We start from the raw sequence: 18844 nt of genomic DNA on the forward strand, positions 1-18844 counted from the left end.
AAATTAAAAGATGCCTGCTCCTTGGGAGAAAGGTGATGGCAAATCTAGGCAACATCTTAAAAAGTAGAGACATCACCTTGCCAACAAAGGTCCGTATAGTTAAAGCCATGGTTTTCCCAGTAGTGATGTATGGAAGTGAGAGCTGGGCCATAAAGAAGGCTGATTGCCGAAGAATTGATGTTTTGAATTCTGGTGCTGGAGGAGACTCTTGAGAGTCCCATGGACTGCAAGAAGATCAAACGTATCCATTCTTAAGGAAATGAGCCCTGAGTGCTTACTGGAAGGACAGATCGTGAAGCTGAGGCTCCAATACTTTGGCCACCTCATGAGAAGAGAAGACCCTGGAAAAGACCCTGATGTTGGGAAAGATGGAGGGCACAAGGAGAAGGGGACGACAGAGGACGAGATGGTTGGACAGTGTTCTTGAAGCTACCAGCATGAGTTTGACCAAACTGCGGGAGGCAGTGGAAGACAGGAGTGCCTGGCGTGCTCTGGTCCATGGGGTTATGAAGAGTCGGGCACGACTAAGCGACTAAACAACAACAACAACAACAACTGCTCAAATCAGTTTTCACTCCAATCATCATTAGCTGCTGTGCTTCATTGATCACAGTGCTCAGCAGCTGCCATTAAAGATGCTGAAACTTTTATGAGGTAAATGCGTAGATAGCCATACTTTTTCTCTGAAGGATGTAAATATTCTGACATGGTCTTGGACTTTAAGTTTGTTCAGATTTTATCCTTTCAGTCAGAAGTTGAATAAAGGACTATATATTTTCTGTCGTTTAAAATTGTTCACAGTATAATGTGCAAATGTTTTTTTTTCCTCACCCCGCAGTATAAATTTGTATGAACTAATCAAGAAAAATAATTTCCAAGGTTTTACACTGGGTTTGATTCGTAGATTCACCCTCTGTATATTAAGATGCTTACAGTTGTTGTACACAGAAAAGATTATTCACTGTGATCTAAAGCCTGTAAGTACAACCATTTTTATATATCATTGCAGATTTTGTGTAATGAAGCATAGTCCAAGTCTTTAAAGGTAAAGGGACCCCTGACAGTTAAGTCCAGTCACGAACGACTCTGGCATTGCGGCACTCATCTCGCTTTACAGGTCGAGGGAGCCGCTGTTTGTCTGCTTCCGCAGACAGTTTTTCCGGGTCATGAGACGAACCAGAGCAGCGCACAAAAATGCCGTTTACCTTCCCGCCTCAGCGATACCTATTTATCTACTTGCACTGCTGTGCTTTCAAACTGCTAGGTTGGCAGGAGCTGGTGACTGAGCAATGAGAGCTCACCCCGTCGCGGGGATTTGAACCACTGACCTTCTGATCGGCAAGTCCAAGCGGCATGGTGGTTTAAACCACAGCACCACCCACGTCCCTCTAGTCCAAGTCTTTAGACAAGACTAAAGATTATTGTTTCCAAAATTGCATAACATTTTCTCTCCCTCACTTAAAATCTTCTGGGCCCCTTGTCAGTGGCTAATTTTTTAACTCTCATGCACATTATGGATTGTTATTTACACCAAGGAGTAGAAAAATATGTAAACATCCCCCCCCTTAAACTGTGTTGTTTCATATTCTGTGTATTCTACTGTGTATTCTACAGTATCTCCCCCCCCCCCCGTGTTTGTGTGTGTGTGTGTGTGTATTTCTGTGTAATGAGTTCATTTCAATGAATGGGGTCAGTTAGGCCCTAACAAGATGGGACATTATGTGTGTATTTGCATTTAACATGCACTTTAAAAAAAAATGCAAATAGTAGGTGCTGGGGGTGATTACTGCTGCAAGTAGCAAAGGGGAGTTTAACCCTTATCTTCTTGCTTTCTATCCTGGCAAAAAGAAATGCTCCTCTGAAGCTGCTATTTGCATTGGAAGGAAAACTCCCATTGTCACTATTTAATGTTATGTCTAGCTTGACTAGATTTCATTGGGTGGACGCGGGTCTACCCAAGGGACGCGGGTGGCGCGTGGGTTAAACCACAGAGCCTAGGACTTGCCGATCAGAAGGTCGGTGGTTCGAATCCCCGCAACGGGGCAAGCTCCCATTGCTCGGTCCCTGCTCCTGCCAACCTAGCAGTTCGAAAGCACGTCAAAGTGCAAGTAGATAAATAGGTACTGCTCCGGTGGGAAGGTAAACGGCGTTTCCGTGCGCTGCTCTGTAAGCAGCTTAGTCATGCTGGCCACATGACCCAGAAGCTGTACGCCTGCTCCCTCGGCCAGTAAAGCGAGATGAGCGCCTCAACCCCAGAGTCGGTCATGACTGGACCTAATGGTCAGGGGTCCCTTTACCTTTTACCTAGCTTGACTAGACCTCTTTGAAAGTAAAAGGAAGTGATGAAATACTGAGGTATAGATGACTCTCATATGGTTAAGCATTCAACATCACAATAGCTGTTTTATGTTGATGCAGCAGTGATGTTTGGAAAGCTTTAACCATTCAGTGAATTTTCCAAATCACTGAGTGTCATATGACCAAATATATAGACCAAAGCATTAGCCTATGTTAGAGATATGATGTTTATTTCAGTTTCCTCTAGTACAGACTCCTAATGAAGGTCTGTTTTCTATGAGACACTGTCTATATTAAAACCACTTTCCCTTGTACAGTGGTACCTCGGGTTACATAAGCTTCAGGTTACATACGCTTCAGGTTACACACTCCACTAAGCCAGAATTAGTGCTTCAGGTTAAGAACTTTGCTTCAGGATAAGAACAGAAATTGTGCTCCAGCGACGCGGCAGCAGCGGGAGGCCCCATTAGCTAAAGTGGTGCTTCAGGTTAGGAACAGTTTCAGGTTAAGTACAGACCTCCGGAACGAATTAAGTACTTAACCCGAGGTACCACTGTAATTGGTCTGCTGCCACCCTTAGCCTGGCTTAAATGTGCCATTCGGTGTATAAAAAAATGTACATTTGTTCATGCAGGGTTCTATATGCTCAGTGTTAGAGAAGTGAGATCTGAAGTTGGTGGAAATGACCCCCATCAAGGAAGGCTTTTCTAATTCCTTCCCAGATTGGCCCAGCAGGTTTATGTGGCCCTTCTACAGTTATGCAGCAGTTGGTTCCCTTTCTGGGGCTAATTTTCATGGCTCCTATGGAACATGATAAAGTCTCAGGGAGGCATGTTCTCAGTGTGGCTGACTAACCTGCCCTTTTCTGACCTGGTCTCTGCCCTTCTGAGCTAAGCATTCAAAGGTGCCAGGGCAGGGGTCAGCAAACTTTTTCAGCAGGGGGCCGGTCCACTGTCCCTCAGACCTTGTGGGGGACCAGACTATATTTTTTTGGGGGGGGGATGAACAAATTCCTATGCCCCACAAATAACCCAGAGATGCATTTTAAATAAAAGCACACATCCTACTCATGTAAAGACATGCTGATTCCTGGACCGTCCACGGGCCGGATTTAGAAGGCGATTGGGCCGGATCCAGCCCCTAGGCCTTAGTTTGCCTACCCATGTGCTAAGGAATGGTCAATACCTCTTCAGAATGTAGCCATGTGAGCAAAATGGCAACCTATAATTTATAAGCATTGTTTGAGTTCTTTCTGATAGATCAACAAATGAATGACCTTTGCGTTCCTGTATGAACGCTCCATCCACAAAGTAAGTCACACCTAAAAGAGGAGGTCAAAGAGGCTGGGATTTCTCACCAGACACCACCCTATATTTGCAGGCTGGTTGCTTTTTCCCTGTAAAAATGATTTTGCTGTTAGTCTGCTAACCTGATAGATGTGTGTTGATATTTTCTCTCCCCCTTCTTCGCTTTCCCTCATTTTAGGAGAACATATTAATAAACCAACCCCAACCTGGGCAGGTTTCATTTAAAGTTATCGACTTTGGATCAAGCTGCTATGAACACCAAAGAGGTTTGCAGAAAAGTCAAGTAGATGTAATTTTCTTTATTAGATTTCTTAATTTTTGATTTATTTACTTATGTACTTCAAACTCCACATCTTCTGTATAAATTTATAATCCTGGGGCAGCTCACAAGGGAGTAAGAAACAAAGGCACAATGAATTTTTAAATAGTTTTTTGAAGTAAAAAGGGAAATCAACTGTTAAGTTGTGGGTGAACATATCAGACGACACAGCGATTCTTCAAACAGCTCTTGTTTATTCACAGGCCAGAACAGAACTGAACTGAAGGGTTCAGCCAGCCTGCTTATATAGAGCTCCAGTACAACGTAACTGTAACAACTTTCTAAAACTATCCAATCACTGAACGTCACTTTCGATCCCTTATTTGCATAACTATCTACAGTATCCCCCTGCTGGCCCATCAACACTGGCCTCTGTCCCTCTTTCCTTCCCTCCCTCCTCTGATGCCCTTTCACATCTCTGTCCCCCATTGGCTTGCATGGCTGTTTGTTGCAGCAGCCCTGGCTACAAGCGCCTCAGCTGAATGGTGCCTCTGGGGCTGCCCGGGGGGCAGAGAGTGCTGGGAGCGGAGGCGGCCTTGGAGTAAGCAAGCAAGCCAGTGGGCGAGGGTGCCCAGCCAGCCAGTCCGCCAGTCCTTGCAGTTGGGAATGGACAAACTAGTAGGATACCTGGCAAGCAGGTGTTCCGCTAGCCATTCTTGTACTTACTGTGTGCAAGGCCTGCCTGGGAGCTGAGTTGCGTGTCAAGACCCCGAGACCACCCACTCGTTGATGAACAAGACACAAGGACACAGATATTAGGTTAGTGTTATTGGGCAATTTTAGGCCACAACCTTATTGGTTACAGAATGTGAGTGGTATTGGCGTAGGCATTGGAATTGACCTGACTATATCTGACTCCTGCCCATCACGCAGGGAGTCCAATAAGGGCCAACCACCGGTAGGGGGAGCCCCGTCGATGCAAACTAACTCAAGCTCCCTCTGGGTTCCCGACGGGGTTGTGGCATGGCCCTAGCCCAGCCCTGGACTTTGGACAAGCTCCACACCCCCAGATTCCTTTAATGGAATACCCTTAAGCTTGGAGGGGCAGGTGATGGCCACACCTCACCTCCCCCAGAGCCAGTGTGGTGTAGTGGTTAAGAGCGGTAGACTTGTAATCTGGTGAACTGGGTTCGATTCCCCGCTCCTCCACATGCAGCTGCTGGGTGACCTTGGGCCAGTCACACTTCTCTGAAGTTTCTCAGCCCCACTCACCTCACAGAGTGTTTGTTGTGGGGGAGGAAGGGAAAGGAGATTGTTAGCCGCTTTGAGACTCCTTCGGGTGGTGATAAAGTGGGATATCAAATCCAAACTCTTCTTCAAACCAATGCCTAACTGCCACACGAGCCCAAGGCTCGCCACCAAATACTCTCACACCTGCAACCAATCCTTCACGCACTCTCCAATCCGGCTCACACCTCAGTTCAAATGTGGCCCAGCCACGCTCCCCCAGCCAGCGAATTGGCTGGCAGACAAATGACATGGCTGGGAATCTCCGGGGGACGCGGGACTTTGTCCCCCGCCCCCGGAGGGGAGTGGGTGGCCGTGTGGTCCACCGCAACTCCTCCCCACTGGGAAGCAGAGAGGATTTCCCAGTGCTGAAGGGGAGTTTTTCCACCATGCAGGCCAGGCAGCGCCCACGGCTGCCTCCCCAGGTGAGTAAGATGCTGGCCTCATGTTCACCTGTGGCCTGTCTCTGTTGGGCCCCTGAGGCTGGGGGCATCCTCTTCCCAAACTCCTGGGGGGCATCGTGAGGAGGTACCTCTCTTTGGGGTGGATGGGGCAGCTCAGAGACCAGGGTTGGTGGCTGCTGCTGCCCAGAGGACTCCCAGAGAGAGGGGAGAGGAGGCTGAGGGAACACTCCACAAAGAAGGGTGTTCAAAAAGGAGCGAGAGGCTGCCAGCTCTGTAGTCAAGGGGCTCCTGAGCTGCACAGGAGTGCCACAGAAAGAATGTAGTTGGTCAAGGGAGCCATGGACCCAAAAAGGCTGAATACCTGTGAGCTAGAATATCAACTTTTGCTATATTGATAGTTCAACACACTGTCTTCTAGAAAAGTATGTATAAATAAATAGACTGCAGATAGAATGTAGTTGGTCAAGGGAGCCTTGGACTCAAAAAGGTTGGAAACCAGAGGTCAAGACCAAAATGATGGGAGTTAAGATAAGGAGCTCAGGGGCTTGCACTGAGGCGAGGATCAGTGACCCAGAAACTCCAGCAGGTGCAGAATGCCGCGGCGAGACTCCTTACGGGGTCCTCACTGCGAGATCACATTCACCCGCTGCTATACCAGCTGCACTGGCTCCCGGTGGAGTACAGAATCAGGTTTAAGGTGCTGGTTTTAACCTTTAAAGCCCTATACGGCCTAGGACCCTCATACCTACGGGACCGCCTCTCCTGGTATGTCCCACAGAGGAACTTACGGTCTTCAAACATCCTGAAGGTCCCAGGCCACAGAGAGGTTAGGCTGGCCTCAACCAGAGCCAGGGCTTTTTCGGCTGTCCAATGTTTTTCCCCTGCCTTTTTATTCCAGTGTATACGTATGTCCAGAGTCGATTTTATCGTTCCCCAGAAGTGATTCTTGGTCACCCCTATGCAACCCCTATTGATATGTGGAGTCTAGGGTGCATTATGGCTGAACTCTACACAGGGTACCCACTTTTTCCTGGGGAGAATGAAGTGGAGCAGCTTGCGTGCATTATGGAGGTAACTTCTGATTTTAATATTAGCAGGTGTGCAGAAACAACCCAGACTCTAAAGAACAAGTTTAGCTATACACAGGAACTTATGCATGCTCACAAAGGGGATTTCTTTCTTTCTTGCAACATCGCAAGTAGTTTTTGAAACTCCTCTAAGATTTGTCACATAAAGTTCCACTTTATTCCTTACTAGTTTGGCTTCATCTGGAAAACTGTGCACTTTTAGAAGGATACAGTATGTAGGTGTTGGGAGTGTTCAGAGGAGGACAACAAATATGGAAGGTTGGGCTGATTTCTCCTGGAGAAGACAAGGCTGAGGTGATAGCATTCTTCAGATATCTGAAAGGGTTTTTCATGGAAAACAGCAAGGATCTGTTGCCTGCTACTCCAGAAGGCAAGATTAGGTCTAGTGGACTTAAGGTACAGTAGGGTAGATCTCAGTTGACTATCAGGAGAAACTTCTTAAAGGTAACAGCATTTGGCAATGGGAACAATTATCTTGAGAGGTGCTTCAGTCTCCCTAAATGGATGTCTTCAGCGGTTGGACAGCCATCTGTGAGAGATGCTCTTGGGGTTTCCTGCAAAAAGCCAGGGGGTGGGACAATGTGTCCAACTGCGAATCAGATGCCATGCAGAGGTTTACTCTTCCAGAGACACAACTCCATGGAAGTGTGGTCACGGTTCATACCCTCTCCAACAATTCCCCCCCCCCCCATACTCTCAACCTGCCTTCCATGCTCCAAGTCATGAATGTCCTTCCAGGCATACACATCCTTTACATGTAATGGTACTTCTCCTTTCTGTTTGAGCCATGCCTTTTGAACAGGTTCTTACCCTCATCTCACCATGTTTCAGTCATGCTTGAAACGAAGGCATCTCTTTCATTACCTGTGAATTTTATCCGTGCGCCTTTATTAAAGTCTGAGGAATTCAATGTGTCAGACAAAAATTATGTCTACCACAAACATTTTAAACACAAATTAGCTAGCGTATGTCTCCGAAGATGCACACACACAGTTGTTTTCTGTACAAAATATGAAATAAAATGTTGCATTTCAGTAATGACTTGCATACAAGTGGCATTACACTGGCATTAGAGTGCCTGTAAAATGTTTAATATCCCCACAGGAACTCATACAACCCAGAACACAAAGACCAAAATATCACCTAGTGACGGGGAATTGAAATGTGGGATAATAACACAGACCTGTTGGGTGTTTCAATGATTACAAGCAGATTATGTGTGTGAAGTGATTTAAACACTCTAACTCCCAAGTATTAAAAGCCCCTTTATGGCATGCAACAGGCCCATAGAGTTGACCCAGAAAAAGGAGGGCAGCACTCTTTGTGAAGAACATGAAACCCAAAATGTACCATTTAACAGATACACACTTATTTGATTATAAAAGTCAGTTTCTAAATTGATTTAGATGTACAGAGATTTTATTAGTTCCAGCCCAGTTTTTAAAGATAGTTTTGAACTTTATTTCTGTCTCCTGATACGTTAGTTCTCCCTCCCAGTTTTGTGCCAGGCATAACTTTCATTTTTAGCTGTTGATAACGGTGATGAGGAGTATCAGATCCAGTACAGATAGAAACCACCAGTTAGATGGAACCACTGATGAGTTCCTCAGAACACTTATTTTTACTGTTTGTGGTGGTTTCCCCCTCTTTTCAACTGACTCTGCGCTAGAATAAAAAAGAGCTCAGCCATTATATCAACATGTCCTTCCTGTTAAAGGTGTAAGACCATTAATTTGTTATATACTTAACAGAGGTGCTCTTCAGGCTGACTTTTTGTGTGTGTTAAAGATACTAGGTCTTCCACCAGCTGATTTCATTCAGACTGCATCAAGAAGACGAACGTTCTTTGGTAAGTCCCTTGCTGTTATTGACTTACTAGCATAGTGCCCATCATTATGGTGGACAGGGCATTTGTGGAAGAAAGACCTTCAGATTGTATGGTGCTTTGTGCAAGAGGGGTCGCAATGCATATTTATTTGCTCTAGATACACACCCCAGCCTCTGAGTGGCACAGATTTCAAGGGTGCTAACACATGCCTTTCGTTTCCTTGGAATTAAGAGCAGTGCAGACTAGTGCAAAATAAAGAATTGCAGCTTGTCTACATTCATTTAGTGCTCGTTCTTATCACGCTTGGGGATCAAGCATTTCTGTGTTGGCCTTGTGGATTGTGGAATAGGCCTCCCAGAAATATACCGTATTTTTCGCCCTATAAGAAGCACTTTCCCCCCTCCAAAAATGGAGGGGAAATGTGTGTGCGTCCTATGGGGCGAATGCAGGCTTTCGCTGAAGCCTGGAGAGCGAGAGGGGTTGGTGCGCACCGACCCCTCTCGCTCTCCAGGCTTCAGGAAGCTCTGCGCACCCTCCGGAGCCCGGCGCGAAGTCGCACCAGGCTCCCGAGCGCTGCGCAGAGCTGCCTGCATTTCAAAGTCTGGGGCGCGCTGAAGAGCGCGCCCGGGCTTCGCGCAGCTCTCCGCAAGCCTGGGGAGACCGGTGCGACTTCGGCTTGCGGATAGCAGGCTGCTCTGGGGGCTGGGGTCGGGGGAAGCTCGGGCTTCCCCCACGCCAGCCCCACGACTGGGGGAAAATAATTTTTTTTCTTTATTCCCCCCCAAAAAAAACCTAGGTGCATCCTATGGGGCGGTGCGTCCTATGGGGCGGAAAATACGGTAATTTATTTTATCTTTAGGCACCAAGTTACTCTCTTGTGCTTTTGGAAAGCAATAATAAAGTATCTAATGCTAGTTTACTGTTGCACTGGGTTTCCTTTGTCGTAATACATTTAGACTGATGGTTGGGGTTTTTTAAAAAATAATTGTGATTTGAATGTAATTGTTTTATTCTGAATTGTAAACCACCTTGAAGAGATGGAAAGGTGAGATGTGTTTTAAGTATTTATTCATTCCCTTAAGGCTTTTGTTGCAGCTTTTGGCTGCAATACATAAAGATTAAAACACTAAATTGTTAATCTCCGAGAGATTTTTCTTCGAGTGAAAATTACTGGTTTTGTGAACAACATTGGCACTCTTCTGGATCAGAGATGCAAACTGTTAGTATATGCTGCCAAAATCTTCCCAGGTCTCTGATGGTTCTTCTAATCTTCTAATCAAGGTGGGTTTTAAGTTTACCCGCAGAGCAAAATGCTTCATGTAAGCTCTGCACTGTAAGGTATTTTTCTGTACATGTGAATTAAGCAAAGTTACACCTGGGGTCATTTGCTTCATTTCTAGGAATTCCTGGCTCCTAACGGCACCACATTTGTTATGGAGTCTGACCAGAAAAATAAGGAATCGGTTTCCCAACATTACAGCGCTGGACATCCCTGTTCTAAATAAATATCATCTGGGCAGACTTAAATCTTCTGTGGACTTACCTTTCCAGCATCAAAACTTTAAATATTATGCAAATGAGTATACAGTTTTAAAATGTTGCTTTTCTGTTTTAAAGATTCCAGCGGTACTCCAAAGAATCTTACAAATAGTAGGGGGAGAATAAGAAACCCAAACACAAGGGAACTGAGCGCTGTATTGAAAACGTATGATGGTGCATTTCTGGATTTTCTGAAAAAGTGCCTTGTGTAAGATAGCTTTCATTTGTTTTGCCCATTGCATATATAGACTCTTAAATCCTGCTTTTCTGTCCTTAAGCGTTGGTTAAATGTCTGTTGCTCAGTTATGGTAGCAAGGTTTATTTTGATTTGCTAATTCCCCATATTGCCAGAGTATGTAATGAAAATGTTTTGCAGAAAGAAGCAGGATATTTCACATGGGACTCCAGGAGTTCTTTGGAAGTTTTTCAGAGGTTTCTCAGTTAGTATATCAGTCCTGGTGAACAAACTTTCCTGAAAGGCGGCTTGGCTACCACTGCATTATCTCCCCAAAGAATGTGCAACTTTAAAGAACATATTGGATGTGTTCCAAGTGGCTGGTTCACACCATGCACTAATGGAGAGTTATCTATTTATGTTTTCCATAAACTTGCTTGGGCCCCATGGCAGACATGCAGGGAAGAGGTTTGTTGATAGACAAGATTTAAAACCACTAAGTTAGGGTGATACTAGATGGGATCACAGTCAGCATGTGAGCCGAGTTGGCAGAATTAAAGACATGATCTTAGAAGGCCACAGTCACTTGGTGGCTTGGGAGTTAATGGTGGCTGGCTGCAAAGGTGGCTAAAGTTAGATCTATTGCCCTTGAAGCTCTGCCTCCTAGGACCCACCTGACTCCTTTCAATGCCTGTTTAAAACTTACCTATGCATTCTGGCATTCTCAAACTGATCTCCCTCATCTTTCTTTCTTTTTCATTTTGCCTCCTTTCAGGCTCTAAGGAGAACAGGTCCTCTGCCTTTTTTTGGGTGCAGTGCCTATATATTAGACACTCAGATTTTTGCAGAGTGTATTATGTGATGTGCAGTGATGAAACTGCTGTGAAAATGCGGGTAGCACTGTGTTCTAAACCACAGAGCCTAGGGCTTACTGATCAGAAGGTTGGTGATTCGAATCCCCGCGACGGGGTGAGCTCCCATTGTTCGGTCCCAGCTCCTGCCAACCTAGCAGTTCGAAAGCACGTCAAAGTGCAAGTAGATAAATAGGTACTGCTCCGGCGGGAAGGTAAACGGCATTTCCATGCACTGCTCTGGTTCGCCAGAAGCGGCTTAGTCATGCTGGCCACATGACCCGGAAGCTGTACGCCGGCTCCCTCGGCCAATAAAGCGAAATGAGCATAGCAACCCCAGAGTTGTCCGTGACTGGACTTAATGGTCAGGGCTACCTTTACCTTTTAAGGTCATACCATATGAGTGTGGTGTTTTCGTGTGCTGTCACGTGTAGGATAATGTGAGTAATAAACCCCATATGCACATAGGTTTGTATGTGTATAATACATGTGCATCATGCTCCATACTGATGTTCTCCATATGTTTTATGTCAAGATGGAAACCTTCCCTGCGCATGACTCCGGAAGATGCAATGCACCACTCCTGGATGCAGGACCCATGGTTACATAAAGCAAAACAAAAGCCCAAGCCTACTATGAAGTCAGGCGACTCAGAGAAGAAGAAGGATAATGCCCATAAGAGTGCTCAGCCAGAAAAAGGTGGACTCATAGTTCTTGGTTCTTTCTTCCCCCCCAAATGAATTGTCTTTAAATAGGTATTTCAGAGGGAGACAAACCAAAACCAAAACACCAGGAAGCACCTGCCAAGTTCAGCAGCATCATGAGGTCTCCTTCTCTCTATGTTATGCAGTGGCGTAGCGTGGGTTGTCAGCACCCGGGGCAAGGCAAGTAATTTGCGCCCCCTAACCCGTGGATTTGCGCCCCCTAACCCTAACCCCCAGATGTTGCGCCCGGTGCAGCCAGCCCCCCCACGCTACACCACTGGCGAGCGCCTCCTAAGCATGTGCAGAGCGCCTCCCTCCGCCCCCGCCACGCGGAGCTCAGCCTGCGCGTGGGCAGGCCCTTTGCGTCACGCGCGCTTGGCAATCTCCGGCACCTCTCCTCTCCTCTCCTCTCTCCCTGGAGAAATGAAGCAGTGACCCGACAAGGAGTAGCAAAGGATGGGCGTGTTTCGTCCCTGATCCGGATGAGATCAAGGCGCCGGCAACGGGAAGGAGGCGGGGGAGAAGCAGGAGCAGGCCAGCCGGGGCTGCTCCAGACCCCCCCATCTCTCCCATCGCCGCTGGAGGGGTCATGGAGGCACTGAGCCCGGGAGGCGGGTAGCCAGCCAGGGCGCACCTACCCAACCTCGCCGTGCCCAGGCGCACTGCTCTCTCCAGCTTCCTCCAGGCCGGGCCAGCGGCTCCACCTCTTCCTTTGCCTCTTTGAGCCGCTTAATTCCCAGCAAGCGATTAGCAGGCTCGGATCGGATCCTGCGGCGGGCGGCGCCTCCACCTCCTCCTCCTCCCGGCTTTGCTGCTGCTGCTGCGCGGCTCTTTTCCCTCCACCGACGGCGCGCTGCGCCTTGGAGAGGTTCCCGCTTCCTCGAGGGGGGCCAGCCAAACGGAGACGACGACCCCCCACCCCAAACAAGCCTTGATTGCTTGTCCCTTCCCTCTGGACTCGCGCCCCCCCAGATGTTGCGCCCGGTGCGGCCGGCACCCCTGGCACCCCCCACGCTACGCCACTGATGTTATGGAAACCAGAAAGGCCACGTTATGGGATACTAGTAGCTGAACCCAGCTTCCAAAGAATTCCAGCTCCAAATAAAGAAGCAGCAGCAAGTTTCCATCCTTTATGGTCGAAAAGATATGTTTGAAATAGTCAGTGCCAGAGGACTTGTTGTATAAGAATTTTCAGTGATTGTACGGTGGGGCTGCAGCACAATATATGCCCCCCATGATGGGCAGAAGCAGGGGGAAATATGAAAAATAAAACTCTTTTCATGTAATTTATTGCAAAATTGCATAGCGCTTTGAAAAACAGATTATACAAAATAACAGAAACAATCCACATTTACTGAATTTGCATAACCTATACATTTCACAGAATCTATTTGGTTACCTTGCTGCGCATTTTGTTGCTTTCTACCCAACTCAGTTTTCTGCTCCCCTAAAGTGTGGCGAGCACGATAAAAAGTATAATTTGACCGTGCTTCTCTGTTCAGGTACCCCCAGGGAGTAGTTGCACCTGTGTGGGCGATTTCGGAAAGCAGAGGGCCGTGCAATTGCCACATCACAAGTGTTCTCAAGCTCTGGTGTCTATGCCTCGCCAATGGATAGCCCCCCTGTTAGGATATAGTTTCCGTTCCACCTTAAAAGAGTCAGGCATGACTGTTGTGTGTCACATGCCTGTTTCCTTCCTGCTCACTAGGAGTTTCCGTTTTGTATATAGCTTTTGTTCCGGCTGTTTTCCTGGACACGGATGCAAGCAGTCATGTTTTTCCTTTGTTCTGACCTACATTGAATAAAGCTGTAAATCATAGAATCATAGAATCATAGAGTTGGAAGAGACCACAAGGGCCATCGAGTCCAACCCCCTGCCAAGCAGGAAACACCATCAGAGCACTCCTGACATATGGTTGTCAAGCCTCTGCTTAAAGACCTCCAAAGTAGGAGACTCCACCACACTCCTTGGCAGCAAATTCCACTGTCGAACAGCTCTTACTGTCAGGAAGTTCTTCCTAATGTTTAGGTGGAATCTTCTTTCTTGTAGTTTGGATCCATTGCTCCGTGTCCGCTTCTCTGGAGCAGCAGAAAACAACCTTTCTCCCTCCTCTATGTGACATCCTTTTATATATTTGAAGATGGCTATCATATCACCCCTTAACCTCCTCTTCTCCAGGCTAAACATGCCCAGCTCCCTTAGCCGTTCCTCATAAGGCATCGTTTCCAGGCCTTTGACCATTTTGGTTGCCCTCCTCTGGACACGTTCCAGTTTGTCAGTGTCCTTCTTGAACTGTGGTGCCCAGAACTGGGCACAGTACTCCAGGTGAGGTCTGACCAGAGCAGAATACAGTGGCACTATTACTTCCCTTGATCTAGATGCTATACTCCTATTGATGCAGCCCAGAATTGCATTGGCTTTTTTAGCTGCCGCGTCACACTGTTGGCTCATGTCAACCAAGACTCCTAGATCCTTTTCACATGTACTGCTCTCAATATGCTCTTCTGTCTGAATCTTCCATTGCGGAGACTGCTGGAAAGGGCGTGCATGAGTCTTGGAATGTCTCTAAGGCTCATGTCGCTAATTGACTGATGCTGTTTCCATGGGAGACTGGTGATTGTCCGGAGACGACGAATGGGGCCTGCCTGATGGCCTCTGTCTCCCTGGCAGTATCCCAACACCCCCCACCCCCCGGTTCCTAAATTCTCTCAGCCTATGGCAATTGTTCCCTGGATGTCAAAGCAGCCTCTGTCAGCCCAGAAACAGATGTGGGGTGAGGAAGAGTGGAATAAATTTAATGATTATCTAGTTAAATTTGTCAAGTTAAATTAACTGAAAATAGCTTGCAGATACTTAATTGGCTGAGGATTTTATGTTAAGTGATGAATTAATATGTTTAATTCCATAAGGTGAAGATTTAAGGATGTTAATGTTTAAGTTGAATTTCATAAGAATTGGGATTTTCAATAAGGCTATGATTTATGTTTGTTTGTCTTGTGTGTTTGTTTGTTTATAATATTGTGAAAACTAATAAAAAAATTTTGGGGGGGAAAAGAAACTTATGTGGGGTGGCAGGGGGAATGAACTGAAAATATACCGTATTTTTTGCTCTATAAGACTCACTTTTCCCCTCCTAAAAAGTAAGGGGAAATGTGTGTGCGTCTTATGGAGCGAATGCAGGCTGCGCAGCTATCCCAGAAGCCAGAACAGCAAGAGGGATTGCTGCTTTCACTGCGCAGCGATCCCTCTTGCTGTTCTGGCTTCTGAGATTCAGAATTATTTTTTTTCTTGTTTTCCTTCTCCAAAAACTAGGTGCGTCTTGTGGTCTGGTGCGTCTTATAGAGCGAAAAATACGGTAAACATCATTTTCCTTGGGTGTGTCCTCCAGTTCCAAGACCAAGTCAAGATATGTACACACAAACACACACACACTGTTTGCTTTGGGGTTGGAGGAAGTCTGTCTTCTGCTACTGCATTTGCTAAGAAAACCCAGGACATTTGATGTCTGTTTCCTGAGCCCAGTTCCCCCTCACCACCAGCTGTTTCAGGGATAGACGTTGGTTGCCTATGTTTGCGGTGGAGAGGGAGAAAGGAGGGACTGAGAACAGAGGAAGCTTTATCTCCCCAGGGATTGATTATGAAGGTGGAGAGAGTCCATCAGTGATGGACAGCTACATGTTTGTAGTGTGGAGAGACAAAATGGGGAGGTCCCACCCTCTCTGCTTCAGGTGGTGGTAGCTTCCAGAGACATCTCGCAGAACTATCTCGAGATCTCATTGGAAGCTGCTGCTGCCGCCATTTCTCCTTGCTTCTCTGGCGGTTGGCAGCAGGGGTGAGCAAAGGTGTTCATGGGATTCTGCCGCCCAAGATGGCGGCTTCCATCAGCCTCATGGGTGGGCCGGCCCTGGTGGTGTACTCAACCTTCCTGTTCTTTCAGCCCACTGCACTTATACCTGTTTAGGGAAGCTTTTAATGTTTGATGAATTATTGTATTTTAATGTTTTGCTGGAAGCCGCCCAGAGTGGCTGGGGAAACCCAGCCAGATGGGTGGAGTATAAATAATAAATTATATTACTACCTGCACCACTCACAGAAACCTCAAGCAGGTACAGGTATCTCTAGCAGAGGCTGCCTCCCTGAGGCATAGCCCTCCCCACAAATCTCAGAGCCACACACTCTTCCCTGTACAACATGCATTTTACTCTTCTGTCCAAATTCAGGAAAGCTCTGCAGACATTTCTGTCAACCTGCTGTTCTCTGCCCATCACAATCCCAAAGCATCACTTTGAGAAAGAGGCCCCTGTTATTTGTGTCTTAGGAGGAGAAAAAGGCATGTGTTTGCTGGAGGTTTCTTCTCTATCTCTTGTTGCCAGGGCTAAGGAGCAGCTTCAGTATTGGCCCAGTAGGACTGCCTTTGAGTACAGTCTGAGCATGCTCAGTGCTGGTTTCCCTAAGGCCACACCTCAAAGCACGTTCGTTGCAGCTAGCCAGGAGAAGGCTGTTGTTGTCAGCTTCGATAGCTTGTTTTTATAATTAATATTTGTCAAGAGAGAGCAATGGCAGACATGTATGTTTCTAGGTTTTTGCTTAATTGTTTGTGTTTATTTTTGTGAATGGGGAGGAGGACTGAGAGGAGAAATGTGGCTTCTGTGTGTGTTGCAACTTTCAACACTTAGATTCACAGAACTGTCAAGTTGGAAGGGACCACGAGGGTCATCTAGTCCAGTTCGCTGTAATGCAGGAATCTTTCACCCAACGTGGGGCTTGAACCCTGAGCAAATTACATGCTGCTTGATATATAACCGATATATAACCTCTATATAAAATAAGTGGTTTGCAAGAAAGTGATTAATACAGTTAAAAACAATTCTAAACTATGCCAGCATCCACAAGGCTGGATACAAAAGTGTTTTAATCAGGTGCCAAAACCTTACTTGAACACTCCTCTTTGTACAGATAGGTAGCCGTGTTGGTCTGCCATAGTCAAAATAAAAATAAAATAAAAATCCTCTTTGTATTTATTGTATTTTATTGTATTTAAGTCCTAAAGCAATTCTAGATTTGCTGCTCTCTAAAGTAATACATTTCCCCTTAAATTTTGTGTCTCCCCTTTTCTGCAGATGAAACCACACGGCACCAATCTGCTGGAGAAATAAAATCTGATCCCGCTGAAAAGTTATCCGTTGCGATTCAGAAATTATCTCCCATCATAACCTCCCAAGATGCAAACGAAGAGGAAAAGGAGGATTCCAACAAGCAAGAAACTCCAGAAAAAGAACTGGAAACCCTGGTGGACAAAACTGTTAAAAGAGAACAGAGAGACCATAGGACTGAGAAGGTCATGCACAAAAATACAAACATCTTGCCGCCCATCAAGTACAAGCAATGACTAGTCCTCTTTGCATATCATTTGTGGTCTGCTTTTAGGTAACTTTTTTGCTGTAAAATGTTCAAGAACAGAAATTTAACATAACTGTCTGTATGTGGTCTGTGCACATTTCTTGGTGTGGAGGAAGACTGTATGAGTGGAAATGGGTACTATTTTACAGTTCAAATAGAATATATTTTGCTCTGTTGAGGGGACAGAAATTAATTTTGATCAGAACAAGGGTGTGGATGAACATTTCACTTGTGAGTACTGCAAGGTGAAGACATAGGACCTCTGTCTAACCTCCAAGACATTTCTTACACAGCTCATGGGCTGTTATTTCAGTCAGGGGTTTGGTTTTTTTAAGTGTCGTATCGTATTTTATTTATTAAATTTGTATAGCGCCATATATCCATAGATCTCAGGGTGGTTAAGGACACCAGAAGCGACAGGTGTTAAAAAAAACCCCACAACTTGAAACATTTCCCAGAAAAGAGAAAGAAAGAAAAAAATCAGAAAGAGCAGCAAGATGGGGTACCAGAGCTCTGCATTGTCACCCCAATTCAATAGATAGGAGCCCTATAATTTGCACAAGAGTGATAAAGGGGCATTGTGTGAGGCCCCTGTACACACACACACACACACACATTTTAAATGCCTGTTATATATGGGATAGGGATGTGGGTGGCGCTGTGGGTTAAACTACAGAGCCTAGGGCATGCCAATCAGAAGGTTGGCGGTTCGAATCCCTGTGACGGGGTGAGCTCCCGTTGTTCGGTCCCTGCTCCTGCCAACCTAGCGGTTCGAAAGCACATCAAAGTGCAAGTAGATAGATAGGTACCACTCTGGCGGGAAGGTAAACGGCGTTTCCGTGCGCTGCTCTGGTTCGCCAGAAGCGGCTTAGTCATGCTGGCCACATGACCCAGAAGCTGTACACCAGCTCCCTCGGCCAATAAAGCGAGATGAGCGCCGCAACCCCAGAGTCGGTCACGACTGGACCTAATGGTCAGGTGTCCCTTTACCTTTACCTTATATGTGCTACCATTCCAGTTTCCAAGATAATCTCTCAAAAAACAACTTTTTCTAACTGTGTGGTTGAAATCCAAGTTTACCCTCTGTATCCAGCGACTGACACCACAAGGTCACTGGAAGCAAAATGGCCGGCTTGTGCTCAGGTGAGAAACAAATGGAAGGAGGGGTTTGGTGTTAGAAGCCACCCACAGAAACGTCACCACATGTGACAGGTTTCCGTCATGGTCCCCAATGCACCAGAAGCAGCTTAGTCATGCTGGCCACATGACCCAGAAAGCTGCCTGTGGACAAACGCTGGCTCCCGTGGCCTGAAAATTGAGATGAGTGCTGCACCTTTGACTGGACCTAGCTGTCCAGGGGTCCTTTAACTTTACCTTTTATGTTTCTGGTGAGTTTCCTGGAACAAAACAATATGTGGATCAGCCTCTCACCAGAAAGCCTCAATTCTGGGGGAGGGATTTGCTCCCAGATCATTAACATTAAGCAAAACCAAATTCGGTTTAGCCATGACTTGGTTGGAATCTCATAATAGCACAAGGTTCCACAACACAGATGTCGCAAAATGATTAAGGAAGCCATAAAATCTTGATTGCTGCGATAATATTGAAATTACTGCTTTCTAATGGAAGCACTGGAGGGAGCCATGTGGTTTTGAACTCTGTAAAAAAAGTATTTTGAGCTCAGAGGAGGAAATTATGCTTTC

General features: G+C 46.3%; 1 protein-coding gene across 3 annotated transcripts in view; it reads left to right on the forward strand.

Moving 5' to 3' along the window:
* The window catches only part of DYRK4 (dual specificity tyrosine phosphorylation regulated kinase 4), a 52275-nt gene extending 35061 nt beyond the window's left edge, over positions 1-17214 (forward strand). For all 3 annotated transcript variants that reach the window (XM_081191605.1, XM_081191606.1, XM_081191607.1), the window contains 7 exons: positions 839-977; positions 3784-3871; positions 6454-6626; positions 8432-8492; positions 10089-10218; positions 11572-11735; positions 16862-17214. In XM_081191605.1, coding sequence (XP_081047731.1) covers positions 839-977; positions 3784-3871; positions 6454-6626; positions 8432-8492; positions 10089-10218; positions 11572-11735; positions 16862-17130 — 1024 coding nt within the window. In that variant the 3' untranslated portion in view covers positions 17131-17214. The remainder of the gene's footprint in view (positions 1-838; positions 978-3783; positions 3872-6453; positions 6627-8431; positions 8493-10088; positions 10219-11571; positions 11736-16861) is intronic.
* The last annotated feature ends 1630 nt before the right edge of the window (positions 17215-18844 follow it).

Source organism: Podarcis bocagei, assembly GCF_964188305.1.
Source record: "Podarcis bocagei genome assembly, chromosome: 4".
Classification (NCBI taxonomy): Eukaryota; Metazoa; Chordata; class Lepidosauria; order Squamata; family Lacertidae; genus Podarcis; species Podarcis bocagei.